Genomic DNA, 27,225 nt, shown 5'->3' on the forward strand with positions numbered 1-27,225 from the left:
GTGGTGGGTGTGGTCTTTGTTGGGCAACACAAGATGGTGGCCATCGTGAAATGGTGGTCACGGGGTGGTGGCTACCGTTTTTGGGGGGTTGGCTACCAAAAAAATGGCCACCGGGGTGTTCGGCGGCCATTTTGGGGGGTAGAAAGTCATAAAATGGTGGGCGGGCTCTTCGTTGGGCAACACAAGATGGTTGAGGTCAACGTGGTTGGCTGAACGGCGCAAGATGGTGGCCCTGGGGGTGGTGGCTACCATCTTTGGGGGGTTGGCTACCAGGAAAATGGCCGCCGGGGTGCTTGGCGGCCATCTTGGATGCCTGGTGGCCATCTTGGCAGTCGGCCATCTTGGTTGGCGGCCATCTTAACTGGTAGACCTCCACCCATTGGTGGCCACCAGCTTGAGTGGCCACCATCTTCAGGGTGTTGGCTACCAGGAAGTGCCTGGCGGCCATCTTGGGTGCCTGGCGGCCATCTTGGCTGGTGGCCATCTTGGCTGGCGGCCATCTTGGGTGCCTGGCGGCCATCTTGGCTTCTCGGTGGCCCCAAGGTGGTGGCCACCCATAGTGGGGGAGGGGTTGGGCGACCCGGCGGCCATCTTGGTCGCCACCTTCCCATCACGGCGGCCATCTTGTTGTCACGTGACCCTCGCTCTGCATCGCCATTGGCTGCCCGAAGTCCTGGCTTCTCCACCTGCCTCCTGATTGGCTGACGGCTCCACCCTCCCTCCTGATTGGCTGCCTGCCTCCCTATTGGCTGTGGGACGCCCCCTGGCGGCCATCTTGGCTGACGTCATTTCCTGTGTGCCTCCTCCCCCCCCCCATTGGCCCAAAAACCCAGCCCCAGGCTCCCATTGGCCGCTCCCCTGAGCTCATTGGCCAACCGCAGCCCCCCGTTGCCCCGCCCACGTGACCCCCTCAGCCAATCCCCGCCCCCCAACGCCCCACCCCCTCCCCCAGCCAATCAGCAGCCACTTCCTGGATCCAAGCTCGCTTCCCATTGGCTGCCGCGCGCCCCGCCTCCTCCCGCCCCTGATTGGCTGCCCTCGGGCTGACCTCGCTCCCTGCTCCCCCATTGGCTGTTCCCATGCCGCAAGCCCCGCCCCCGGGGGCGCAACGGACCAATAAAACCAACCCGGAAGTACCCCGGATGTGACGTCACCGCTGCTCTGTGCCCTTCCGCGTCCTCCCAAGGGCGCGGGCGGGGCCCCGCCCACCACGTGACCCCCTGCAGCCAATCAGCGCGCGGCTCCCCTCAGCCAATCGGCACCACCCGCGCGGCGCCCAATCAGCGCGCTCCTCTCCGTCCCCGCCCCTTTTTTCCCCTTTAAGCCACGCCCACTTCCGCCCTCGCGGCGTAAACAACCCGCGGAGACCGAGGTGAGGGGAGGGGGCGGGGGCGCCTCCTGATTGGCCCAGCGGCTCCACCGCGCGCTTCCTGATTGGCTGCGTGGCGAGGGGGGGGCGGTGCCGCAGCCCCCAGCCCCACGTGGGGCCTTTAGGCGGGGGGGGGGGCGCTGCGCGGCTTCCTATTGGCTGCCGCGGCGCGGGGGTTGCCATGGTTACCCAATAGGGGAGGGGGGGAGCGCGGTTGCTATGGTTACCGGGTAGGGGCGGGGGGAGCGCGGTTGCCATGGCGACGGGGGGAGGCTGCTCTTAAAGGGGCCGCGCACAATTGGAAGGGGAAGGGGGGGGGGGGGGCGGATTTTGGGGCGTTTTCCAGGAAAACCGGGGGGGGGAGGGGAAGGCTCCCGTTGCCATGGCAACCGTGGGGGTCCCCCCTTTCCCCCCCCCCGCAGATGGGGTCGCGGAGCAGCAGCAGCGCGGGGGGGGAGGGGCGAAACCGCCCCCCCCATGAGGAGGAGGAAGAGGAGGAAGAGGAGGAGGAAGAGGAAGGGGGGGGGAGGGGGAGGGGAGGGGGGGGAGGGGGGGGGGGGGGCGACGTGGACCTGGCCCAGGTGCTGGAGGCGCTGCTGAGGAGGTGGGAAAAGGGGGGGGGTTGGGGTGAATTTGGGGGGTTTTGGGGTCTTTTGGGGGGGTTTGGGGGGGTTATGGGGGGGTTTGGGGTGAATTTGGGGGGTTTGGGGGCTTTAGGGGGGAGATGGGGGGAGATGGGGGGAGATGGGGGGGTTATGGGGGAAATGGGGGGGGTTATGGGGGGGTTACGGGGGTTATGGGGGTTTTGGGGTGAAATTGGGGGGTTTTGGGAACTTTATGGGGGATTTGGGGGGGTTATGGGGGGAGATGGGGGGGTTATGGGGGAAATTGGGGGGGCTATGGGGGGCTATGGGGGGGGTTGGGGGGATATGGGGGGGTTTGGGGTGAATTTGAGGGGTTTTGGGGTCTTTTGGGGGGCTTATGGGGGGTTTGGGGTGAATTTGGGGGGTTTTGGGGTCTTTATGGGGGATATGGGGGGGCTATGCAGGGGTGTTGGGGGGGGTGGGGGGGCATTTAGGGGTCCTTTGGTGGGATTTGGGCTAATTTCGGGTGATTTGGGGTCAATTTAAGGGATTTTGGGCTCTGTGGGGATTTTGGGGCAAATCTGGCGCTTTTTGGGGCCGCAAAGCATCTTGGGACCCCTCCCCCCTTCCTTTTAGGGGCCAGGGCCCCCCCCCAGGACCCCTCGGACGATGACGACAGCGATGATGTCACCGGCGATGACGTCACCACCACTGCCCCCGCCCCCCCGGGTAACCCAGGGGGCGTGGCTTCGAGAAGGGGGGCGTGGCCTGGAGGTGGCCACGCCCCCTGAGCCCTTTTTCTCATCCAATCAGCATTGGAGGAGCATGAGCTGAGGGCGGAGCTTGAGCTGGCCGGGGGGCGGGGCTGCGAGAGGAACGTCCCCCGGCTGATCCGGCAGGTGAGGGGTTTTGGGGCGAAAAAGGGCGATTTTGGGGCATTTGGGGCGAAAAAATGGAGTTTTAGGGGTTTGGGGGGAGAAAGGGGGTTTTGGGGGAAAAACGGGGATTTTGGGGCATTTCGGGTGAAAAAATGGAGTTTTGGGTTTTTTTTGGGGGGGAAAAATGGGGTTTGGGGGGAAAAATAGGGATTTGGGGCATTTTGGGTGAAAAAATGGAGTTTAAGGGGGTTTGGGGTGAGAAAGGGGGTTTTTTGGGGGAAAAATGGGGATTTGGGGGCATTTTGGGTGAAAAAATGGAGTTTAAGGGGTCTGGGGGGAGAAAGGGGTTTTTTTGGGCTGAAACCCTGCGATTTTGGGTCCCTGCAGCGCGAGTGGGGCCGGTGCCGGGCCGGGAGCTTCTCGGCGGGGGAGAAGGCGCGGCTGGGGGAGCAGTGAGTGGGGGAGGGGCATGTGGGAGGGGTCACGTGGGGGGGGAGGGGTCACGTGGGAGGGGGAGGGGTCATGTCGGGGGGGGAGGAGTCATGTGGGGGGGGAGGGGTCATGTATGGGGGCGTGGGAGGGCTTGGGAGGTCATAGGGATGTTGGGTTGACCATAGAGACCTTGACCATAGAGATGGGATGATCATAGAGACATTGGGTTGACCATAGAGACGTTGGCATGACCATAGAGACATTGACCATAGAGATGTTGACCATGGAGATGTTGGCATGACCATAGAGATGTTAGAAGGACCATAAAGATGTTGGGTTTACCATAGAGATGTTGGGTTGACCATAGAGACGTTGGGTTGACCATAAAGATGTTGACCATAGAGACGATGACCATAGAGACATTGGGTTGACTATAAAGTCATTGGGTTGACCATAGAGATGTTGGGTTGACCATAGAGACGTTGACCATAGAGTTGTTGACCATAGAGATGTTGGGAGGACCATAAAGACATTGGGATGACCATAGAGATGTTGGGACGACCATAAAGACGTTGGGTTGACCATAGAGACGTTGATCATAGAGACGTTGACCATAGAGACATTGAGAGGACCATAGAGACATTGGGTTGACCATAGAGACCTTGACCATAGAGATGTTGGGTTCACCATAGAGACGATGACCATAGAGACGTTGGGATGACCATAGAGATGTTGGCATGACCATAAAGACGTAGAGTTGACCATAGAGATGTTCACCATAGAGTTGTTGACCATAGAGTCGTTGAGTTGACCATAGAGACGTTGGGATGACCATAAAGACGTTGGGTTGACCATAGAGACGTGGGGTTGACCATAGAGATGTTGACCATAGAGATGTTGACTATAGAGATGTTGGGAGGACCGTAGAGACGTTGGGTTGACCATAGAGATGTTGACCATAGAGATGTTGGGTTGACCATAGAGTCATTGACCATAGAGACATTGGGTTGACTCCCTGGAGGCCTGGAGGCGGTGCCGCTGGGCGGGGCTTTCTGAGGCCCCGCCCCCACGCTGGCCCCGCCCCCCAGCTTCCTGCCCAATCACGTGGTGGCGGTGGAGTCCTACCCGCAGAAGGCGTTCTGCGGCATCTTCTCCGACGACGGCAAGCTCTTCGTGTCCACCTGCCAAGGTTTTGGGGCGAAAAAGGGGGTTTTGGGGAAAAAACAGGGCGCAGGGGTGTAGGGAGGGGCTTTGGGGAGAAAAACGCAGGGTTTGGGGGGAGAAAAGTGAGGTTTTTTGTTGTTTTTTGGGGGGAAATGATGGGTTTGGGGTAGGAAATGGTTTTGGGGTGAAAAAGAAGGGTTTTGGGTCTTCTTAGGGGGAAAAGTGGTGTTTTGGATGGAAAAGGGGAAGAAAAGGGGTATTTTGGGGCAGGAAAATTGGTAGATTTAGCAGGAAAACTGGGCTATTTGGCAGAAAAAATGAATTTTGGGGTATATCAGGCAGCAAAAAGTGGTATTTTTAGAGAAAAAAGTTGGTTTTTAGCAATTTTGGGTGGGAAGAGCAGGATTATGGACAACCAAACAATATTTTGGTTGGAAAAAGCCCATTTTGGGCTATTTGAGAAAGAGAAAGCACTTTTTTTGATTGAAAAGGGAGGCTTTTGGGGTGTTTTGGGTGAGAAAAGCTCAATTTTGATACGCAAAGTGCAATTTTCAGTGGGAAAATGGCTTTTTGAGCTATTTTGAATAAGAGAAGCCGTATTTTCGCTGAGAAAAACTCTATTTTGGGTGGGAAAATTGCCTTTTGAGCTATTTTGAGCAGGAAAATCCGTATTTTGGGCTCCCAAAGTGGTAATTTGGGTGAAAAGAGCTCTATTTTAGGTGGGAAAAGTGCCAAGGGTGTATTTTGGGTGAGTAGAACAGCATTTTGGGCAGGCAAAGCTTAATTTTGATTGGGAAAATTGCCTTTTGAGCCAGTTTGAGGAAGAAAACCTCTATTTCGGGTGGGAAAAGCTCAATTTGGAGTCAGAAAAGCGCATTTTGACCTATTTTGGGTGGGAAAAACCTCTATTTTGGGCGTGCAAAGCGGTATTTTGACAGGAGAAAGTGCTTTTTGGGGTATTTTGAGTGAGAAAAACTCCATTTCTGGTGGGAAAAGCTCAACTTGGAGTCAGAAAAGTGCATTTTGGCGTATTTTGGGCGGGAAAATGCCTATTTCAGGCGCACAAAGCAGCATTTCGCTGGGGAAAAAGCAGCATTTTGGGGGATTTTGGGGAATTTGGGGGGATTTGGGGATTTTGGGGAGGGATTTGGGGATTTTGGGGGGTTTGCCGTGACCACCAGTGCCACAGACCAGACCCTGCGGGTGTACACGTGCCGGGGCCAGGCCCTGCGGCTGCTGCGGTCGACGCGGGGCCGCGACGTTGGTTGGAGCATCTTGGACGTGGCCTTCAGCCCCGACGCCTCCCAGTGCCTCTACTCCAGCTGGTCCGACTACAGTGAGCGAGGGGCGGGGCTTGGGGGGAGTGGGCGGGGCTTGGGGAAAAGGGGCGGGGCTTGGGGAAGGGGGTGGAGCTTGGTGGTAGAGCTCAAGACCCAACGCCGTTGACCGTCTTGCGTTGGGTCAAGGCTAGGGGGAGGGGCTTATGGAAAGGGGGCGGGGCTTGATGGAAGGGGAGGGGCTTGGGGGAGTGGGAGGGGCTTAGGGAAGTGGGCGTGGCTTGGGGAAAGGGGGGGGGCTTGGGAAAGGGGGTGGAGCTTGGTGGTAGACCAATGGTAGACCCAACGCCGTTGACCTTGTGCTTGGGCAACGTGGAGGCGTGGCTTGGGGGCGTGGCTTACGGGCAGGAGGAGGTGGGGATAAATGATAAAGGGGGCGTGGCTAAACGTGCCCCGCCCACTTCTGGCCCCTCCCTTTCCCCAGTCCACGTCTACGACATCTACGGGGACGGAGACAACCACACGGCGCTCGACCTCAGGTGGGCCCAGGGGCGGGGTGGAGGCCCCTGGAGGTCCATGGGTCAAGGTAGAGGTCAAAAGGTCAAGGTAGAGGTCAAGGGGTCAAGTTGGAGGTCAAGGGGTCAAGTTGGAGGTCAAGGGGTCAAGGTAGAGGTCAATAGGTCAAGTTGGAGGTCAATGGGGCGGGTTGGAGGCCCAAGGAGGTCCCTGGAGGTCCCTGGAGGTCCATGGGGCGGCCTGGAGGACTTATGGGGTGGCCTGGAGGACTTATGGGGCGGTCTGGAGGTCCATGGGGTGGTCTGGAGGTCCATGGGGCGGCCTGGAGGACTTATGGGGTGGCCTGGAGGACTTATGGGGCGGTCTGGAGGTCCATGGGGTGGTCTGGAGGTCCATGGGGCGGCCTGGAGGACTTGTGGGGTGGCCTGGAGGTCCGTGGGGTGGTCTGGAGGACTTATGGGGCGGCCTGGAGGACTTATGGGGCGGTCTGGAGGTCCATGGGGTGGCCTGGAGGACCTGGAGGACTTATGGGGCGTCCTGGAGGACTTATGGGGCCGCCCCACAGGCCGGAGGAGCGCCGCTTCGCCGTCTTCTCGCTGGCGGTGGGGCCGGACGGGCGCGAGGTCCTGGGGGGCGCCAACGACGGCTGCGTCTACGTCTACGACCGCGAGGTCCAGCGCCGCGTCCTACGGGTCAGCCCCACGGCCGGGGGGCGGGGTTGTGGGGCGGGGTGGCCCCATAGATCGCCCAGTGGCCCCATAGATCGCCCGGTGGCCCCATAGATGGTTATGGGGTCGGGGTGGCCCCATAGATCATTTTGGGGTCATGGTGGCCCCATAGATTGTGGTTGGGTGGTGGTGGCCCCATAGATCACGTGGTGGCCCCATAGATTGTTATAGGGTCACGGTGACCCCATAGAGGGTTATGGGGTCCCGGTGGCCACCACAGCTCCCAGTTGGCTACTGGTGGCCATTATGGGTGCCAGAACATCCCAGTGGGTCCCCGCATACCCCAAATGTCCCCCCCGTGACCCCCAAAAGCCCCCAACCCCCCCAAAAACACAAAATAATGGAAAAAAAAAACAAAAAACAAAAAACAAATAACCCCAAAACCCCCAAAACGCCAAAAAAAAACCAACAAAAAACGCCAAAAAACGCCAAAAAAACACCAAAAAAACGCCAAAAAACGCTAAAAAAAAGCCAAAAAAAAACGCTTAAAAACGCCAAAAAACGCCAAAAAATGAAAAAAAAAAAGCCAAAAAACGCCAAAAAAACGCCAAAAAACGCCAAAAACCGCCAAAAAAACGCCAAAAAAACGCCAAAAAACCGCCAAAATAACGCCAAAAAACGCTAAAAAAAGTGCCAAAAAAAGCCAAAAAATACCAGAAAAAACACCAAAAAAAACCAAAATGCCAGAAAACGCTAAAAAAAACGCCAAAACCCGCCAAAAAACCGCCAAAAAAATGCCAAAAATCGCTAGAAAAACGCCATAAAACGCCAAAAAATACCAGAAAAAAAAACACCAAAAAAAAAACAAAACGCCAGAAAACGCTAAAAATACCGCCAAAAACCACCAAAAAAAAAAAACAAAAAACGCCTAAAAACGCCAAAAAACGCTAAAAAAAAAACATAGATGCCAAAAAACCCACAAGCAACCCCCAAAGACGCCAAAAAAACGCCAAAAAATGCCCCAAAAAAACGCCAAAAAATGCCAAAAAAACGCCAAAAAATGCCAAAAAAACGCCAAAAAAAGCCAAAAATCGCCTAAACCTGCCAAAAATCGTCAAAAACTCCTAAAGTGCCCCCAAACAGGTCCCCGCCCACGAGGACGACGTGAACGCGGTGGCGCTGGGGGACGCCGGGGGCCACCTCCTGCTGTCGGGGGGCGACGACGCCGTCTGCCGGGCCTGGGACCGCCGCTGCCTGCGCCAGGAGCGCCCCGAACCAGTGGGGGTCCTGGCGGGGCACCGCGACGGGGTCACCTTCCTGCACCCCCGGGTGGGTGACTGGGAGGGACTGGGAGGGACTGGGAGGGGCTGGGAGGGGATTGGGAGGGGTTGGGAGGGGATATGGGGGAGCTGAATGGGACTGGGAGGGGATTGGGGGATACTGGGAGGGACTGGGAGGGGGTTGGGAGGGGATTGGGAGGGACTGGGAGGGGGTATGGGGAGACTGGGATATACTGGGAGGGGATTGGGAGGGACTGGGAGGGGATTGGGGGATACTGGGATATACTGGGAGGGGACTGGGAGGGACTGGGAAGGGATTGGGGGATACTGGGAGGGACTGGGAGGGGATTGGGGGGGGTTGGGAGGGGATATGGGGAGACTGGGATATACTGGGAGGGGCTGGGAGGGGATATGGGGGGACTGGGAGGGGTTATGGGGGGACTGGGAGGGACTGGGAGGGACTGGGAGGGGATTGGGAGGGGTTGGGAGGGACTGGGAGGGACTGGGAGGGACTGGGAGGGGATATGGGGTTCTATTGACCATGACGACCCCAATCTTGACGTTTTTCACCCCATTGACCTCAAATATGATGTTTTTCACTCCATTGACCCCAATCTTGACGTTTTTCACCCCATTGACCCCAATCTTGATATTTTTCACCCCGTTGACCCCAATCTTGATGTTCTTCACCCCATTGACCCCAATTTTGACATTCCTCACCCCGTTGACCCCAATTTTGACGTTCTTCACCCCATTGACCCCAAATGTGACGTTCCTCATGGTTCTATTGACCGCGATGACCCCAATCTTGACGTTTTTCACCCCATTGACCCCAATCTTGATATTTTTCACCCCATTGACCCCAATCTTGACATTTTTCACCCCATTGACCCCAAATATGACGTTCTTCACCCCATTGACCCCTACCTTGACGTTTCTCAACCATGATGACCCCAATCTTGACGTTCTTCACCCCATTGACCCCAATCTTGACATTTTTCACCCCATTGACCCCAATCTTGATATTTTTCACCCCGTTGACCCCAAAAATGCCGTTCCTCACCCCGTTGACCCCAAACTTGCCGTTCCTCATGGTTCTACCACCCTTGATGACCCCAATCTTGATGTTCTTCACCCCGGTTGACCCCAATCTTGATATTTTTCACCCTGTTGACCCCAATCTTGATATTTTTCACCCCGTTGACCCCAAATATGACGTTCTTCACCCCATTGACCCCTACATTGACGTTCCTCAACCATGATGACCCCAATCTTGACGTTCTTCACCCCATTGACCCCAATCTTGACATTTTTCCGCCCCGTTGACCCCAAACTTGCCGTTCCTCACCCCGTTGACCCCAATCTTGACATTTTTCACCCCAATGACCCCAACCTTGACATTCCTCACCCCATTGACCCCAAATATGACGTTCCTCAACCATGACGACCCCAATCTTGACGTTCTTCACCCCATTGACCCCAATCTTGACATTTTTCACCCCATTGACCCCAATCTTGATATTTTTCACCCCGTTGACCCCAAAAATGCCGTTCCTCACCCCGTTGACCCCAAACTTGCCGTTCCTCATGGTTCTACCACCCTTGATGACCCCAATCTTGATGTTCTTCACCCCATTGACCCCAATCTTGATATTTTTCACCCCATTGACCCCAATCTTGACATTTTTCACCCCATTGACCCCAAATATGACGTTCTTCACCCCGTTGACCCCTACCTTGACGTTTCTCAACCATGATGACCCCAATCTTGACGTTCTTCACCCCATTGACCCCAATCTTGACGTTCTTCACCCTGTTGACCCCAATCTTGATATTTTTCACCCCATTGACCCCAATCTTGATATTTTTCACCCCATTGACCCCAAATATGACATTCCTCGCCCCATTGACCCCAAACTTGCCATTCCTCACCCCGTTGACCCCAATCTTGCCGTTTTTCGCCCCGTTGACCCCAAACTTGCCGTCCCTCGCCCCCGATGACCTCCCCCGTGACGTCACCGCCCCGTCCCCTCCTATAGGGTGACGGGCGCTACCTGGTGACCAACTCCAAGGACCAGACGGCCAAACTCTGGGACCTGCGGCGCCCGGCGGGGCCGGGGGGCTTGGCGGCCGCCCGGCGCGCCGTGGCCCGGCAGAGTTGGGATTACCGCTGGCAACGCGCCCCGCGCCGGGGTGAGATGTGGGGCCGGGGGGTTATGGGGTGGTTATGGGGTCAGGGGGGGTTATGGGGTGGTTGGGGGTCATTATGGGGTGGTTATGGGTCATTATGGGGTGGTTTGGGGTGGTTATGGGGTGGTTATGGGTCACTATGGGGTGGTTATGGGTCATTATGGGGTGGTTATGGGTCATTATGGGGGGGTTTGGGGTGGTTATGGGGTGGTTTAGGGGTGGTTTGGGGTGGTTATGGGTCCCTATGGGGTGGTTGGGGGTCATTATGGGGGGTTTGGGGTGGTTATGGGGTGGTTTTGGGGTGGTTGGAGGTCCCTATGGGGTGGTTGGAGGTGGTTATGGGGTGGTTTGGGGTGGTTATGGGTCACTATGGGCTGGCAACGCGCCCCGCGCCGGGGTGAGATGTGGGGCCGGGGGGTTATGGGGTGGTTTTGGGGTGGTTATGGGGTGGTTATGGGGTCAGGGGGGGTTATGGGGTGGTTATGGGTCACTATGGGGTGGTTTTGGGGTGGTTATGGGGTGGTTTGGGGTGGTTGGAGGTGGTTATGGGGTGCGTGGGGGGCTCTATGGGGTCATTATGGGTCCCTATGGGTCTCTATGGGTCCTATGGGGTCTCTATGGGGTCTATGGAGTCTATGGGGTCTATGGGTCCCTATGGGTCTCTATAGGTCCCTATGGGGTCTATGGGTCCTATAGGTCCCTATGGGTCCCTATAGGTCCCTATGGGTCCTATGGGGTCTCTATAGGGTCTAGGGGGTCTATGGGGTCTATAGGGTGCTATGGGGCCCTATAGGGCTCTATGGGGCCCTATAGGTCCCTATGGGGTCTCTATGGGGTCTATGGGGCCCTATAGGTCCCTATGGGGTCTATGGGGTCTCTATGGATCCCTATAGGGTCTATAGGCCCCTATGGGTCCTATGGGTCCTATGGGGTCCCTATAGGTCCCTATGGGGTCTATGGGTCCTATGGCTCCCTATGGGTCCCTATGGGGTCTGTGGGCCCCCCCCCAGGCCCCGCCCCCTTTCCCTTAGCCCCTCCCCCTTTTCCCGGTAGCCATGGCGACGGCGCCGCTGCCGGGGGACAGCTCCCTGCTGACGTACCGGGGCCACGCGGTGCTGCACACGCTGATTCGCTGCCGCCTGGCCCCGCCCCCCGGCCCAGGGGGCGGGCTCTACCTGGGCACCGGCTGCGCCTCGGGGGCGGTGCTGGGTGAGGAGGGGGCGGGGCCTGAAAGGGGGGGGGGGGCGTGGTCTGGAGGGGGGTGGGGCGTAAGGGGGTGGGGCTTCAGGGGGTGGAGCCCCAGGTAGCGTGGCCCAAAAGGGGCGTGGTCTAAAAGGCGGTGTGGTCTGGAGGGGGCGGAGCCACAGGGGGCGTGGCTTAAAGGGGGTGGGGCTTCAGGGGGCGTGGACTCAAGGGGGTGGAGCTTCAGGGGTGTGGCTCGAGGGGGCGTGGTCTAAAGGGGGCGTGGCTAGAGGCTGGGGGCGTGGCCTAAAGGTTGGGGGCAGGGCTTAGCTTCAAATGAATGGGCTGGGAGGGGGCAAATCGAAAGGGGCGTGGTTTAAGGGAGGGGCGTGGCTTAAAGGAGGGGGAGTGGCCTGTAGGAGGGGCGTGGCTTATAGGAAGGGGCGTGGCTTAACGGATGGGGCGGGGCTTAGCTCCAATTGAATGTGTAGGGGCAAATTGAAAGGGGCGAGGTTTAACGAAAGGGGCGTGGCTTAACGGAGTGGGCGTGGCCAAATCCGAGGGCGTGGTTAGAGCCTGGGGGCGTGGTCTAAAGGCTGGGGGCGGGGCTTAAAGGCCGGGGGCGGGGCTTAGCTCCAAATGAATGGGCTGGGAGGGGGGAGAATCGAAAGGGGCGTGGTTTAACGAAGGGGGCGTGGCTTAACGGAGGGGGCGTGGCCTCGCTGACCACGCCCCCTCCCACCCCTCAGTGTACGACGTGCTGACTGGCCGGGCCGTGCGGCGGCTGGCCAATCACGGGGGCTGCGTGCGGGACGTCTGCTGGCACCCCGACGGGGGGCAGCTGGCCAGCACCTCGGTGGGCGGGGCTTAAATTGGAGGGGGCGGGGCTTAAGGGAGGGGGCGGGGCTTAAGGGGAGGCGGGGCTTAAGGGAAGGGGCAGGGCTAAAGGGGAAGGGGTTAAGGGAAGGGGAGAGGTTAAAGGGAAGGGGTTAAGGGGAGGGGGTGGGGCTTAAGGGGAAGGGGGCGGGGCTAAAGGGAGGGGGCGGGGCTTAAGGGGAAGGGGCTTACAGGAAGGGGTGGGGCTTAAGGAAAGGGATTAAGGGAGGGGGCGGGGCTAAAGGGAGGGGGTGGGGCCTACGGGAGGGTTTAAAGGGAGGGGGCGGGGCTTAAGGGGGAGGGGCTTATGGGAAGGGGTGGGGCTTAAGGGAAGGGATTAAGGGAGGGGGCGGGGCTAAAGGGGGAGGGGGCAGGGCCTAAGGGGAGGGGTTAAGGGGGAGGGGGCGGGACTTAAGGGAGGGGGAGGGGCTTAAGGGGAGGGGTCTATGGGGTGGGGGGATCTATGGGGCTGGAATATGTGGGTCTGGAATGTATGGGGCAGGGATCTATGGGGCAGGGATCTATGGGGCTGGCATCTATGGGGCAGGGATCTATGGGGCTGGGGAGTTGTGGGGCTGGGATCTATGGGGCTGGAATCTATGGGGCTGGGATCTATGGGGCTGGGGCTCTATGGGGCTGGGCCCTATGGGTCCGGCATCTATGGGGCACGGATCTATGGGGCTGCCCCACAGTGGGACGGGAGCGTGCGCCTCTGGGCCTACCGGGAGCCGGAGCAGGAGGACGAGGACGAGGCCGGGGGCGGCCGCCCCACAGCGCCCCTGCCCCACGGCCAATAAAAGCCCTGCGACCCCCAAGTGATGACGTCATCTGTGGGGGGGGGGGGGGGGGGGGGGGGGGGGGGGGGGGGGGGGGGGGGGGGGGGTGCGAGCCCCATGGCTGCCCCATAGCTGCCCCACATCTCCCCATAGCTGCCCCATAAGTCCCCCAAATCTGCCCCATAGCTGCCCCACAGCTGCCCCACATCTCCCCATATTTGCCCCATAACCCCCCAAATCCCCCCCCGTAACCCCCCCTTTTCTGCCCCACATCTCCCCAAATCTGCCCCATAACCCCCAAAATCTGCCCCATAAACCCCCAAATTCTGCCCCATAGCTGCCCCACATCTGCCCCGTAACCCCCCAAATCCCCCCCATAACCCCCTAAATCTGCCCCACATCTCCCCATACCAGCCCCACGTCTGCCCCACATCTCTGCATATCTGCCCCATAGCTGCCCCACATCTGCCCCAGAAGCCCCTTTTCTGCCCCACATCTCCCCAGATCTGCCCCATATCCACCCCATAACCCCCCAAAATAGCCCCATAGCCCCCCTAAATCTGCCCCATATCCCCCTAAATCTGCCCCATAGCTGCCCCACTTCTGCCCCACATCTGCCCCATAACCTCCTGTATTTGCCCCATAGCTGCCCCACATCTCCCCATAGCTGCCCCATAGCTGCCCCATAGCTGCCCCATAACCCCCTAAATCCCCCCCCCACCCCCCTAAGACCCCCCCACCCCGCCCCCCAACCCCCCTCCCACCCCCCCATGCCCTCCAGCCGCCCTTGCCCCTCCCCCCCCCACCCCCCACATCCCCTCCCCCACCCCCCCTCGACCCCTCCCCCACCCCCCCACACCCCTCCCCCCCCACCCCCCCCCCCCCCCCCCCCACCCCCCCCGCCATGGCGGAGGCCGCCGTGGGGCTCCGCGGGCTCTGTGGGGCAGCACTTGTGGGGCTGAGCTGGGGGGCGGCACTTGTGGGGCGCTGCTGTGGGGCGGCACTTGTGGGGCTGAGCCGGGGGGCGGCGGCGCTGCTGGGGACCCCCGGCTTCGCCCGGGCCCACGCTTTGGGGGTGGCCGCACTTGTGGGGCTGGAGCCGGCCCTACGCCGTGGGGCTGACCCCCATGGGGTGCTGGCCTCGCCCCACAACCTGCTGGAGGCGTGAGTTGGGGGGCAGGATCTATGGGGCGGGGGAGGTGGTTGTGGGGCTGGGGGGGTGGTTATGGGGCAAAAGGGGGTGGTTGTGGGGCTGGTTGTGGGGTTTTGGGGTGGTTATGGGGCAAAGGGGTGGTTGTGGGGCTGGGAATCTATGGGGCTGGGAGCTATGGGGCTGGGAGCTATGGGGCAGGAGCTGTGGGGCTGGGAGCTATGGGGCTGGAGGGGGTGGTTATGGGGCAAAAGGGGGTGGTTGTGGGGCTGGTTGTGGGGTTTGGGGGTGGTTATGGGGCAAAGGGGGGGTGGTTGTGGGGCTGGGAATCTATGGGGCTGGCGACTTATGGGGCAGGAGCTATGGGGCGGGAGGTTGTGGGGCTGGGAGCTATGGGGCAGGGGAGTTATGGGGCTGGGGGGGTGGTTTTGGGGCAAAGGGGGTGGTTGTGGGGCTGGGAATCTATGGGGCTGGGATCTATGGGGCAGGGCTCTATGGGGCTGGGAGCTATGGGGCTGGGATTTATGGGGCTGGGGAGTTATGGGGCTGGAGGGGGTGGTTATGGGGCAGGAGCTGTGGGGCAGGGGAGGTTGTGGGGCTGGGAGCTATGGGGCTGGAGGGGGTGGTTATGGGGCTGGGAATCTATGGGGCTGGGATCTATGGGGCTGGGGATTTATGGGGCTGGGATCTATGGGGCAGGGGACCTATGGGGCTGGAATCTGTGGGGCTGGGGAGTGGTTATGGGGCTGGGGGCTATGGGGCAGCGTGGGTGCAATGGGGGGGGCGCTATGGGGGTTATGGGGCTCTGTGGGGTTTCTGTGGGGCTCTATGGGGTTTCTATGGGGTCGCTATGGGTCTGTGGGGTCGCTATGGGTCTATGGGATTTCTATGGGGTCTATGGGTCCCTATGGGGTCTCTATGGATCTATGGGGTTTCTATGGGGTTTCTATGGGTCTATGGGGTCTGTGGGATTTCTATGGGGTCTCTATGGGTCTATGGGGTCTATGGGACTTCTATGGGGTCTATGGGTCCCTATGGGGTCTCTATGGGTCTATAGGGTTTCTATGGGGTCGCTATGGGTCTATGGGATTTCTATGGGGTCTGTGGGATTTCTATGGGGTCGCTATGGGTCTACGGGATTTCTATGGGGTCTCTATGGGTCTATGGGATTTCTATGGGGTCTATGGGGTCTATGGGTCCCTATGGGGTCTCTTGGGCTCTATGGGGTCTATGGGACTTCTATGGGGTCTGTGGGATTTCTATGGGGTCGCTATGGGTCTATGGGGTTTCTATGGGGTCTATGGGTCCCTATGGGGTCTCTATGGGTCTATGGGGTCTCTATGGGTCTATGGGGTCTCTATGGGTCTATGGGGTCGCTATGGGTCTATGGGGTCTATGGGGTTTCTATGGGGTCTATGGGGTCCCTATGGGGTCTATGGGTCCCTATGGGGTCTCTATGGATCTATGGGGTTTCTATGGGGTTTCTATGGGTCTATGGGGTCTGTGGGACTTCTATGGGGTCTCTATGGGTCTATGGGGTCTATGGGACTTCTATGGGGTCTATGGGTCCCTATGGGGTCTCTATGGGTCTATAGGGTTTCTATGGGGTCGCTATGGGTCTATGGGATTTCTATGGGGTCTGTGGGATTTCTATGGGGTCGCTATGGGTCTACGGGATTTCTATGGGGTCTCTATGGGTCTATGGGATTTCTATGGGGTCTATGGGGTCTATGGGTCCCTATGGGGTCTCTTGGGCTCTATGGGGTCTATGGGACTTCTATGGGGTCTATGGGTCCCTATGGGGTCTCTATGGGTCTATGGGGTCTATGGGACTTCTATGGGGTCTATGGGTCCCTATGGGGTCTCTATGGGTCTATGGGGTTTCTATGGGTCTATGGGGTCGCTATGGGTCTATGGGGTCTATGGGATTTCTATGGGGTCAATGGGTCCCTATGGGGTCTGTGGGATTTCTATGGGGTCTCTATGGGTCTATGGGTCCCTATGGGATTTCTATGGGGTCTATGGGTCCCTATGGGGTCTCTATGGCTCTATGGGGTCCCTATGGGGTCCCTATGGGGTCTCACCCCACCTCCCCGCCCCACAGCCGCCTCGTCGCCTCGGCCGGCCGCTGGACGGCGCTGCTCTTGGGGTCCCTGCTGGTGGCCTCCCTCCCCCTGGCCCAGCCGGGGGGTGGTCGCCGGGGGGCGCTGTTGCGGGCGGCCGGCCGGCTAGCCGTGGGGGCTACCGTCATGGCCGCCGCCGCCCCCCGCCTCTTCGCCGCCCTGGAGGCCGCCGCCGGCCTCCGCCCGTCCCCCCAGGCCTTCGGCCTCGTCCTCTGCGGCCTGGGCTTGGGCGAGGAGCTGGGGGCCTTGGGGAGGCTCCTGCACCCGCCCCGGGGGGCTAGCGGGGACGCCCGGGTGGCTACCGAAGGAAGGAGGGCTACTGGAGGCGACTGGGTGGCTACTGGTGGAAGGAGGGCTACCGGGGACGACTGGATGGCTAGTGACCGCAGGGTGGCTACCAGAGATGACTGGGTGGCTACTGGTGGAAGGAGGGCTACTGAAGATGTCTGGATGGCTAGTGACCGCAGGATGGCTACCAGGGACGACTGGATGGCTACTGACCGCAGGATGGCTACCAGAGATGACTGGGTGGCTACCGACAGAAGGAGGGCTACTGGGGACGTCTGGATGGCTACTGATGGAAGAAGGGCTACTGGGGACGTGTGGATGGCTACCGACGGAAGGAGGGCTACCAGAGATGATTGGTTGGCTACTGACCGCAGGATGGCTACCAGAGATGATTGGTTGGCTACTGACCGCAGGCTGGCTACCAGGGACGACTGGTGGGCTACCGACACCAGAATGGCTACCAGGGACAACCGGGTGGCCACCGACACCCAAGTGGCCACCGAGGAGCCCAAACTGGTGGCCACCGCCCCCCTGTGCCTCCTCTTCCTCCTCAACGCCGGCCTCCTGCTGCTGTGGCAGGGGGCCCTGGTGGCCACCTTGGCTTATCGTTGCCACTGGGCCGCCAACGCGGCCGGGGCCGGCCTGGGTTGGGCCGCCTGGGCCTTGACCTACGGCCTCTGGTACCGCTGCCCCTGCTCCCCGGGGAGGCCCGGCCTGGGGTTGAGGCCTCGGGGGGTCGGGGTCGGGGGGGGACCCTAAAATTTTTGGGGGGAATTGGGAAAATTTGGGGAAAAATGCAAAAATTTGGGGGAAAATGCGAAAATTTGGGGGAAAATGCGAAAATTTGGGGAAAATGCGAAAATCTGGGGGGAAATGCCAAAGTTTGGGGGGAATGGGAAGATTTGGGGGGACCCCAAAATTTATGGGGGAGACCCTAAAATTTTTTGGGGGGGATCCTAAAAGTTGGGGGGGAATTGGGAAAATTTGGGGAAAATGCAAAAACTTGGGGGAAAATGCGAAAATCTGGGGGGAAATGCCAAAGTTTGGGGGGAATGGGAAGATTTGGGGGGACCCCAAAATTTATGGGGGAGACCCTAAAATTTTTTGGGGGGGATCCTAAAAGTTGGGGGGGAATTGGGAAAATTTGGGGAAAATGCGAAAACTTGGGGGAAAATGCGAAAATCTGGGGGGAAATGCCAAAGTTTGGGGGGAATGGGAAGATTTGGGGGGACCCCAAAATTTATGGGGGAGACCCTAACATTTTTTTGGGGGGATTCTAAAATTTTTTTTGGGGGGATCCTAAAAGTTGGGGGGGAATTGGGAAAGTTTGGGGGAAATGGGAAAGTTTGGGGGGAATGGGAAAATCTGGGGAAAATGCGAAAATACGGGGGAAAATGTGAAAATTTGGGGGGGGGAGGCCAAAAGTTTGGGGGGGACACCCCAAAATTTAGGGGGGGTACCCTAAAATTTTTTGGGGGGGGATCCTAAAAGTTGGGGGGGGATTGGGAAAGTTTGGGGGGAATGGGAAAATTTAGGGGGGAGGCCAAAATTTATTGGGGGAGGTTGAGGGGAGGCTGTAGAACTCTACAGGGCCCCAGTAGGCTCCAGTAGGCCCCTGTAGGCCTCAGTAGGCTCCAGTAGGCCCCAGTAGGCCCCAGTATGGCCCAGTAGGTCCTACTAGACCCCAGAAGACTCCAGACAGCCCCAGTAGGCCCCAGTAGGCCTCAGTAGGCTCCAGTAGACCCCAGTAGGTCCCAGTATGGCCCAGTAGGTCCCAGTAGGCTCCATTAGACCCCAGTATGACCAGTAGGTCCCAGTAGGCCCCAGTATAGCCCAGTAGGTCCCAGTAGGCCCCAGTAGGCTCCAGTAGGTCCCAGTAAGTCTCAGTAGGCCCCAGTAGGCCCTAGTAGGCCCCAGTATGGCCCAGTAGGTCCTACTAGACCCCAGTAGGCTCCAGTAGGCCCCAGTAGACCCCAGTAGACCCCAGGAGGCCCCAGTATGGCCCAGTAGATCCCACTAGACCCCAGAAGACTCCAGTCGGCCCCAGTAGGCTCCAGTAGATCCCAGTAGGCTCCAGTAGGCCTCAGTAGGCTCCAGTAGACCCCAGTAGGCACCAGTAGGCTCCTGTAGGCCCCAGTAGGCCCTAATAGGCTTCAGTAGCCCCCAGTAGGCTCCAGTAGATCCCAGTAGACTCCAGTATGCACCAGTAGTCTCCAGTAGGCCCCAGTAGGCTCCAGTAGCCCCCAGTATGGCCCAGTAGATCCTACTAGACCCCAGAAGACTCCAGACAGCTCCAGTAGGCACCAGTAGGCCCCAGTAGGCCTCAGTAGGCTCCAGTAGGCCCCAGTAGGCCCCAGTATGGCCCAGTAGGTCCTACTAGACCCCAGGAGGCTCCAGTAGACCCCAGTAGGTCACAGTAGGACCCAGTAGGCCCCAGTAGGCTCCAGTAGCCCCCAGTATGCACCAGTAGTCTCCAGTAGGCTCCTGTAGGCTCCTGTAGCCCAAGTATGCTCCAGTAGACCCCAGTAGGCCCCAGTAGGCCCCAGTAGGCTCCTGTAGGCCTCAGTAGGCCCCAGTAGGCCCCAATAGACCCCAGTAGGCCCCAGTAAGTCTCAGTAGGCCCCAGTAGGCCTCAGTAGGTCCCAGTGGGCTCCAGTATGGCCCAGTAGGCCCCAGTAGACCCCAGTAGACTCCAGTAGGCACCAGTAGGCTCCAGTAGGCCTTAGTAGGCCCCAGTAGACCCCAGTAGACTCCAGTAGACCCCAGTAGGCCCCAGTAGACCCCAGTAGGCACCAGTAGGCTCCAGTCAGCCCCAGAAGACTCCAGTAGGCCCTAATAGGCCCCAGTAGGCCCCAGTAGATCCCAGTAGATCCCAGTAGGCTCCTGTGTGCCCCAGTAGGTCCCAGTAGATGCCAGTAGGCCCCAGTAGACCCCAATAGACCCCAGAAGGCCCCAGTTGACCCCAGTAGGACCCCAGTAGTCTCCAGTAGACCCCAGTAGACTCCAGTAGGCCCCAGTAGGCCCCCAGTAGGCCCCATTATGCTCCAGTAGGCCCCAGTCGGCCCCAGTCGGTCCCAGTTCATCCCCGTATGCCCCATTAACACCCAGTAGACCCCAGTAGAGGGAGGGGAGGCCCCCCAGTAGGCCCCAGTAGACCCCATTATGGTCCAGTAGGCCCCAGTCAGCCCCACTAGGTCCCAGTTCATCCCAGTATGCCCCAGTAGCACCCAGTAGACCCCAGTAGAGGAGGGGGAGGCCCCCCAGTAGGCCCCAGTAGACCCCAGTCAGCCCCAGTAGGCCCCAGTTCATCCCAGTATGCCCCAGTAGACCCCAGTAGACCCCAGTAGAAGGGTGGGAGGCCCCCCAGTAGGCCCCAGTAGACCCCAGTCAGCCCCAGTAGGCCCCAGTTCATCCCAGTATGCCCCAATAGCCCCCAGTAGACCCCAGTAGACCCCAGTAGGTGGGGGGGAGGCCCCCCAGTAGGCCCCAGAAGACCCCAGTTGGCCCCAGTAGGTCCCAGTCCATCCCAGTATGCCCCAGTACCACCCAGTAGACCCCAGTAGAGGGGGGGGGGGAGGACCCCAAATTGGGGGGGGTGGGGGAGGGGTGCTTCCGCCATCTTTGTCCCCCCCCGTCCATTTTTCCCCCAATAAAAGCCGATTTTGGGGCTGCCGAGGAGATTTTTTTTTAAGGGGGCGGGGCTAAAGGGAAGGGGCGGGGCTAAGTGGAAGGGGGCGGGGCTAAGGGGAGGGGAGGGAGGGGGGGGATCTCCGCCGCCGCCACTTTCACTTTCGCTTCTGGATCCCCGATGGAGGCCGTAGAGGTTGGGGGGCAGGGGGGGGATTTGGGGGGGGACACTTGGGGGTCACGTGACCCTGGGGGGCACCCCACGTGACCCCCCCCCCAAAATTTACCCAACCAATCAGGTCGAAGCTTTTCGGAGCCGGGTGGGCGCCCAGGTGAGGCCTTGGCCCTCCCCCCCCCCCCCACTTTCTATGGGGCGGCTGTGGGGCGGTTGTGGGGGGGGGTTATGGGGGGGTTGTGGGGCGGCTATGGGGCAGCCCCACACCTCCCCCCCCCCCCTCCTGCCCCATAGATGACGCAGCTGCTGGGGAGCTTCCCGGCCAAGGTGGCCGAGCTGGAGGCCCTGCTGCAGGTGGGGCGCTATGGGGCTGGGGGGGGCCGCTATGGGGCTGGGGGGACGATATGGGGCTGGGGGGTCGATATGGGGCTGGGGGGTCGATATGGGGCTGGGGGGGGTCCCTGAGGGGGAGCTATTAGGCTGGGAAGGGAGCGTGGGGGGGTCTATGGGGCTGGGGGGGTCGCTATGGGGCTGGGGGGTCGATATGGGGCTGGGGGGTCGATATGGGGCTGAAGGGGTCTCTATGGGGCTGAGGGGTTGGTATGGGGCTGGAGGGGTTGCTATGGGGCTGGGGGAGCGCTATGGGGCTGGGGTTTTGCTATGGGGCTGGGGGGGTCGATATGGGGCTGGGGGGTGGATATAGGGCTGAGGGGGTTGCTATGGGGCTGAGGGGGTCGCTATGGGGCTGGGGGGGTGTCTATGGGGCTGGGGGGTCGCTATGGGTCTGGGGGGTTGTCTATGGGGCTGGAGGGGTCCCTTTGGGTGTGGGGGGTCTCTATGGGGCTGGAGGGGTCCCTATGGGTGTGGGGGGTCCCTATGGGGCTGGGGGGCCGCTATGGGGCTGGAGGGGTCTCTATGGGGCTGCCCCCCAGGACCCCGTCTTCGCTATGGGGCCGGAGGAGCTGCGGGCGCCGCTGGACATTCCCCTGCCAGACCCGGCCCAGGTGAGGACCCCCAAGTGTGGGTCCGGGACCCCAAAATGTGGGTCCAGGACCCCCAAGTGTGGGGCTGGGACCCCCAAGTGCCCCCTTCTCACCCCCCACCCCTGCCCCATAGAAGAAGAAGAAGAAGGAGAAGGACGAGGAGGAGGAGGGTGAGTTGGGGGTCCCATGGGGTGGTTGTGGGGCGCTATGGGGCAGTTATGGGTCCCTATGGGGTAGTTATGGGTCCCAGGGGGCAGTTATGGGTCGCTATGGGGTAGTTATGGGTCCCAGGGGGCAGTTATGGGTCCCAGGGGGTGGTTATGGGTCCCAGGGGGTAGTTATGGGTCCCAGAGGGTGGTTATGGGTCGCTATGGGGCAGTTATGGGTCCCATGGGGCAGTTATGGGTCCCTATGGGGCACTTATGGGTCCCTGTGGTTTATTCACGCCCCCTGTGGGTTATTTCCGGCCCCCACATCCCATATATGGTCATGGGTCTTGGTAGGGGGCGTGGCTAAGGGGGGGGGTGTCACGTGACTGACCACGTGACCCTCCAGCCCCTCCTTGCCCACCAATCCCGAGCCACCCGGCCCTGATGGCCCTATTGGAGCGCTGGCGCCCCCTATTGGCCGAAGCCCGGAACCACGTGGCCCAGGCGAGGGGGCGGGGCTTATGGGGAGGGGGCGTGACCTAAAGGGGCGTGGCCGCAAAGGGGGCGGGGCTTTAGGGCAAGGGGGCGGGGGCTGGAGGGGGGATAGGGGCGGTTAAAAGGGGCGTGGCTTATGGGGGGCGTGGGCAGAGTGGGCGTGGTCTGATGGGGCGTGGTCTGATGGGGCGTAGCCTAAAGGGGCGTGGTCTAAAGAGGGCGTGGCCTAAGGGCAGGGGGCGGGGCCTGTAGGGAGCCTGGAGGGGTAATAGGGGAGGTTAAAGGGGGGTGTGGCCTAAAGGGGGGTGTGGCCTAAAGGGGGCGTGGTCTAAGGAGGAGGGAGTGGCCTAAGGAGGGGCGTGGCTTGTGGGGTGGTTGGGGGCGTGGCCTGTGGGTGGGCGGGGCTTGGGGTGGGATTGGGGGGTGAATGAAGTCTATGGGGGCATGGCCTAAGGGGGCGTGGCCTAAAGGGGGCGTGGCTTTAACGGGCGTGGTCTAAAGGGGGTGTGGTTTACGAGGGCAAGGTTTTGGGGTGAAAAAGGGGGATTTTGGGGGCAGGTGGCGCTCTGGCTGCAGCTGCAGGTGCCCCGCATCGAGGACGGGGACAACTTCGGGGTGGCCGTGCAGGTAACGGGGAACCCCAAAATCCCCCTTTTTTGCCCCAAAATCCACTCCCCTGGAGACCCAAATCCGCCCTTTTTAACCCCAAATCCCACCCGGTTTTCACCCAAGTGCCCCAAATTAATTTAACCCCAAATTCCCCCAGTTTCACACCAAATCCCGCCCAGACTCCCCCACATCCCACCCAGGGACCCCAAAATCCTCTTTATTCGCCCCAATTTCACCCCAGGAATTCCCAGGAACACCAAAATCCCCATTATTCTCCCCAATTATCCCCCGGGGACCCCAAAATCCCCCCCAAATCATCCCAAATTCCCCAAATCCTTCCCATTTCCTCCCAAATCCACCCCAAACTACCCAAATCCCCCCAAAGCCTCCCAAATCCTCCAAATTTCCCCCAAATCCACCAAAATCCCCCCAATTCCCCCCAAATCCCCTCCTAAATTCCCCAAATCCTCCCCATTTCCCCCAAATCCTTCCAAATCCTCCCCTAAATCCCCCAAACTCTCCCCTTTCACCCCTAAGTCCCCTAAACTCTCCCAAATCCCCCCAAATCCTCCCCCAAATCCCCTAAAACCCCCCCAAAACCCCCAAAACACCCAAAAACGCCTGAATTTGCCCCAAAAATAGGAGAAGGTTCTGGAGCTGCTGACCGCATCCCGCACCCAACTCGAGGGGCTTCAGGGCCGCCTGCCCAAGTGAGTTTATGGGGTTTTTTTTGGGGTCCCCCCTCCCACCCCAAATCCCCTGACCCTAAATCCCCTGATCTTACCCCAAAACGCCCAGGTACCTGTCGGAGCGGGGCGACGCCGTGTCCAAGGCGGCCAAGAACCCCCACGTGGTGAGGATTTTGGGGTGAATTCGGGGTGGTTTGGTTTTTTTTTGGGGGGTCTGTAGGGTGTATTGGGATCTGGGGGAATTTTGGGGTGAATTTGGGGTGAATTTGGGGTGATTTTGGGGGTTTTTGGGGTCTGTTTGACGCATTTGGGGTTGATTGGATCGCCTTGGGGTCCCTGGAGGCTCATTGGGGTCATATTGGGGTCCATGGGGGCACTTTTGGGGTCATTTGGGGGCACTTTGGGGTCTTAGTGGAGTACAATGGGGTCTGTTGGGGTCCATGGGGGCACTTTGGGGTTATTTTGGGGTCTTTGGGGTCACTTTGGTTTCTTTGGGGTCCTTTGGGGTCTTTTGGTTTCTTTGGGGTCCTTTGGGGTCTTTTGGGGTCTTTGGGGTCTATTGGGGTCTATGGGGTCACATCGGGGTCTTTGGGGGTTCATTGGGGTCTAAGGGGTCACATTGGGGTCTTTTGGGGTCTATGGGGTCCAATGGGGTCTTTGGGGTCTATTGGGGTCTATGGGGGGTCTTTGGGGTCTATTGGGGTCTATGGGGTCCCATGGGGGTCCATGGGGGACAATGGGGTCTATTGGGGTCTATAGGGTCTATGGGGGTTCTATGGGGTCTATGGGGTCACATTGGGGTCTTTTGGGGTCTATTGGGGTCTATGGGGTCTATTGGGGTCTATGGGGTAAATTGGGGTCCCCGGGGGTCCATGAGGGACAATGGGGTCTATTGGGGTCTATGGGGGTCTATTGGGGTCTATGGGGTCTATTGGGGTCTATGGGGTAAATTGGGGTCCCCAGGGGTCCATGGGGGACAATGGGGTCTACCGGGGTCTATTGGGGTCTTTGGGGGTCTATTGGGGTCTTTGGGGTCTATTGGGGTCTGTTGGGTCTATGGGGTCCAATGGGGTCTTTGGGGTCTATTGGGGGTCTATGGGGTCTATGGGGGCTCATTGGGGTCTTTGGGGTCTATTGGGTCCCATGGGGGTCCATGGGGGACAATGGGGTCTATGGGGGTTCTATGGGGTCTATTGGGGTCTATGGGGTCTATTGGGGTCTATGGGGTAAATTGGGGTCCCCAGGGGTCCATGGGGGACAATGGGGTCTACCGGGGTCTATTGGGGTCTTTGGGGGTCTATTGGGGTCTTTGGGGTCTATTGGGGTCTGTTGGGTCTATGGGGTCACATTGGGGTCTTTTGGGGTCTATGGGGTCCCATGGGTGTTCATAGGGGACAATGGGATCTTTGGGGTCACATTGGGGTCTATTGGGGCCTATGGGGGTCTATGGGGTCTTTTGGGGTCCCCGGGGGTCTCCCATTACCCCCATTACCCCCCAGTTGGACTACCGGGCCCTGGTTCACGCCCTGGACGCGGCCGAATTGGGGGCGACGCGCCTGGCCCTGGCGGAGCTCCGGGACCTCTACGTGAGTTTTGGGGTCCCCGACCCTATAACCCCCCCCCCGACCCCATAACCGCCCCCTCCTCACCCCCTTTGTCCCCCCCCACCCCACAGGCCGTGCTCCTCGACGTCCTGCAGAAGAACATGGAGAAGCTCCGCAAGCCCCGGGGGGAACCCAAAGCCATGATTTTCTGAAAGGAGCCAAAACCCGCTGTTTTCACCCCAAAAAAAAAAAAGAGCAGGTTCCAGGCTCTGACCCCTTCCCCGCTCCCTTTCAAAAAATTGAATTCCTTTTTTTTGACCCGTTTCCCGCTCAAAATAGAGGTTTTTTTACGGTTTTGTGCCCCGGTTCCCACTCAAAAAAATGGATTTTTTTTTTTAACACATTTCCACCCCAAAATAATGGGATTTTGGGTTTCATTGTCCAAATCCCTCCAAAATGAAATTTCCTTTTTTTTTTTTTTTTTTTTTTTTTGACCAAATTCCTCTTCAAAATGTTACAACTTCCCAGAAATGGGACTTCAGCGTCCCATTCCCACCTAAAAAAATGGGATTTTGGGTTTCAATGTCCCATTTCCGCCCTAAAGGAGTGGAATTTTGGGTTTCATTGTCCCAGTTCCAAATCCCCCAAAACTGGAATTTCCCTTTTTTGACTCAATTCCTCCTCAAAATGCTACAACTTCCCAAAAGTCACAAAAAATGGGACTTCAATATCCCATTTCCATCCCCCCAAAAAATGGGATTTTAGGTTTTGACCCATTTCCACCTAAAAAGGAAAAAAAAAAAAAAAGCGGGATTTTGCATTTTGATCCAATTCCCCCCCAAAAAGTGGGATTTCCCCTTTTTCACCCATCCTTCCCCAAACCCCCCCCTCAAAATGGGTGACCAATCACGGTGCAGAGGAGGCGGGGCTTCCTTGCCATGGGTGACCAATCACGTCGCTCCGCTGCCCTGCTGTGGGGGCGGGTCTTCCCGGTCCGGCCTCCGCCGTTTCAGGGTGATTTGATGCTTTTTGGATACTTTGATTAAAAAAAATCGATGATTTGATCCAAATTGAGCTGAAATTGTTATTTTGGGTCCTTTCTGCCCAATTCTGACGTCAGCGGGGCCTTGGCCAATCAGGTGAGAGGAAGGCAGTGCGTAGCTTGGCCGCGTGGGGGCGCCCCCGCCCTACAGCTCCTTTTTGGGGCAAAACCCGGCCCTTTGGTTATTTTCCACCTGGGTGGTGCCAAGGGTTTTAATTTGGGGCCGCGAATCGAAACTTTTGGGGCCAGCGGCTCGCTTGTTTGCACAAAAGCAGCCAGGCGAAACGAGGCGGAAAAGGGCTTTTTGCATAAAAAGCTAAAACTGGTGGTTTTCGGTGGCGGGGGAGGTGTTCTGGGGAAAAAAAGAGGGCAAACAGGGCATTTTGCATCCACCAAGAAATTGGGTTTCGAGCTAGTTTGTATTTTTAATTCCTATAAATGTGATTAAAAATGAAGAATATGGTGGCTTTTGCCAAAAAATATATATTTTTTACCATAAAATGCTTTTATTTGGCTACAAGATATTTTTTTTTCCATAAAATGCCCTTTTTGTCATAAAATTACCTTTTTCCGTATACGGATTCTTTTGCCCTAAAATCTTCATTTGTTATGCCATAAAATAGTATTTTTTTTCCATAAAAATGACTTATTTTGGGGAAAAATTGACTATTTTGCTGTAAAATGGCATTTTTTTTTTATCATAGAATTGTGGGGTTTGTCTTTTTTTTTTTAATCATTTTTTCCCATAAAATATTTTTCCATATAACATTTTTTTTTTGCTATAAAATGTTTCTATATTTTTGCCATTAAAAGAAAAAGTTTATTTGCCATAAATTGGTGTTTTTCACCATAAAACATTTCACGTTACCATAAAATTACTAAATGAATTTTCTTCTATAAGAAGTACTTTTTGGACATAAAATGCATTTTTTTTATTCCCCTAAAAACGTGCGTTTCTGCAGCCTGAGGTGAAAGGGAAGATTCCGGGGATAAAATGCAAGAAAATACCCAAAGTTTTGGGGTAAACGAGGAAAAAAAAAATAGCGATTTTTAAAAAATTTAGCCAGATCTTTGGCAACTGGTGGAAAACGGTGAAAAATGAGGAGAAAAGAGAGAGATTTTTAGGTCAGATTCGGCAAAAACCCATTGAGGCGGTCGT

General features: G+C 58.3%; 2 protein-coding genes across 3 annotated transcripts; both read left to right on the forward strand.

Annotated features, from left to right (window-relative positions):
* The first annotated feature begins 223 nt into the window (after positions 1–223).
* Positions 224–13,231, forward strand: DCAF11 (DDB1 and CUL4 associated factor 11). Its single transcript, XM_032207207.1, has 13 exons — positions 224–344; positions 2,590–2,682; positions 2,767–2,852; positions 3,219–3,283; positions 4,352–4,452; positions 5,617–5,763; positions 6,189–6,243; positions 6,786–6,912; positions 8,032–8,217; positions 10,208–10,361; positions 11,412–11,567; positions 12,290–12,396; positions 13,109–13,231. Exons 1-13 carry the CDS (start codon positions 224–226, stop codon positions 13,211–13,213), a joined length of 1,503 nt encoding a protein of 500 aa, XP_032063098.1. The 3' UTR covers positions 13,214–13,231.
* A 7,298-nt stretch (positions 13,232–20,529) lies between these two features.
* PSME1 (proteasome activator subunit 1) lies at positions 20,530–25,272 on the forward strand. Of its 2 annotated transcripts, none has more exons than XM_032207214.1 (11): positions 20,530–20,576; positions 20,680–20,712; positions 20,850–20,909; positions 21,488–21,559; positions 21,672–21,708; positions 22,094–22,191; positions 22,741–22,809; positions 23,434–23,501; positions 23,590–23,644; positions 24,980–25,066; positions 25,156–25,272. In XM_032207214.1, the coding sequence occupies exons 1-11, from the start codon at positions 20,562–20,564 to the stop codon at positions 25,234–25,236; spliced, it is 675 nt and encodes a 224-aa protein (XP_032063105.1). In that variant the 5' UTR covers positions 20,530–20,561; the 3' UTR covers positions 25,237–25,272. The 2 variants fall into 2 exon arrangements, with proteins under 2 accessions (XP_032063105.1, XP_032063106.1); XM_032207215.1 differs by having other exon boundaries at positions 21,675–21,708.
* Positions 25,273–27,225: the final 1,953 nt, after the last annotated feature.

The sequence above is a fragment of the Aythya fuligula genome, unplaced genomic scaffold, assembly GCF_009819795.1.
Source record: "Aythya fuligula isolate bAytFul2 unplaced genomic scaffold, bAytFul2.pri scaffold_54_arrow_ctg1, whole genome shotgun sequence".
Taxonomy (NCBI): domain Eukaryota; kingdom Metazoa; phylum Chordata; class Aves; order Anseriformes; family Anatidae; genus Aythya; species Aythya fuligula.

Excerpts from the sequence above, each read along its gene's own strand:
- PSME1 (XM_032207214.1), top strand. Across the intron at positions 23,645-24,979 it reads CGGCCAAGAACCCCCACGTG|TTGGACTACCGGGCCCTGGT; the intron begins GTGAGGATTTTG and ends ATTACCCCCCAG. Across the intron at positions 25,067-25,155 it reads CGGAGCTCCGGGACCTCTAC|GCCGTGCTCCTCGACGTCCT; the intron begins GTGAGTTTTGGG and ends CCCACCCCACAG.
- DCAF11 (XM_032207207.1), top strand. The coding sequence starts at position 224 with ATGGTGGCCCTGGGGGTGGTGGCTACCATCTTTGGGGGGTTGGCTACC. Across the intron at positions 2,853-3,218 it reads TCCCCCGGCTGATCCGGCAG|CGCGAGTGGGGCCGGTGCCG; the intron begins GTGAGGGGTTTT and ends GGGTCCCTGCAG. Across the intron at positions 10,362-11,411 it reads GCAACGCGCCCCGCGCCGGG|CCATGGCGACGGCGCCGCTG; the intron begins GTGAGATGTGGG and ends TTTTCCCGGTAG.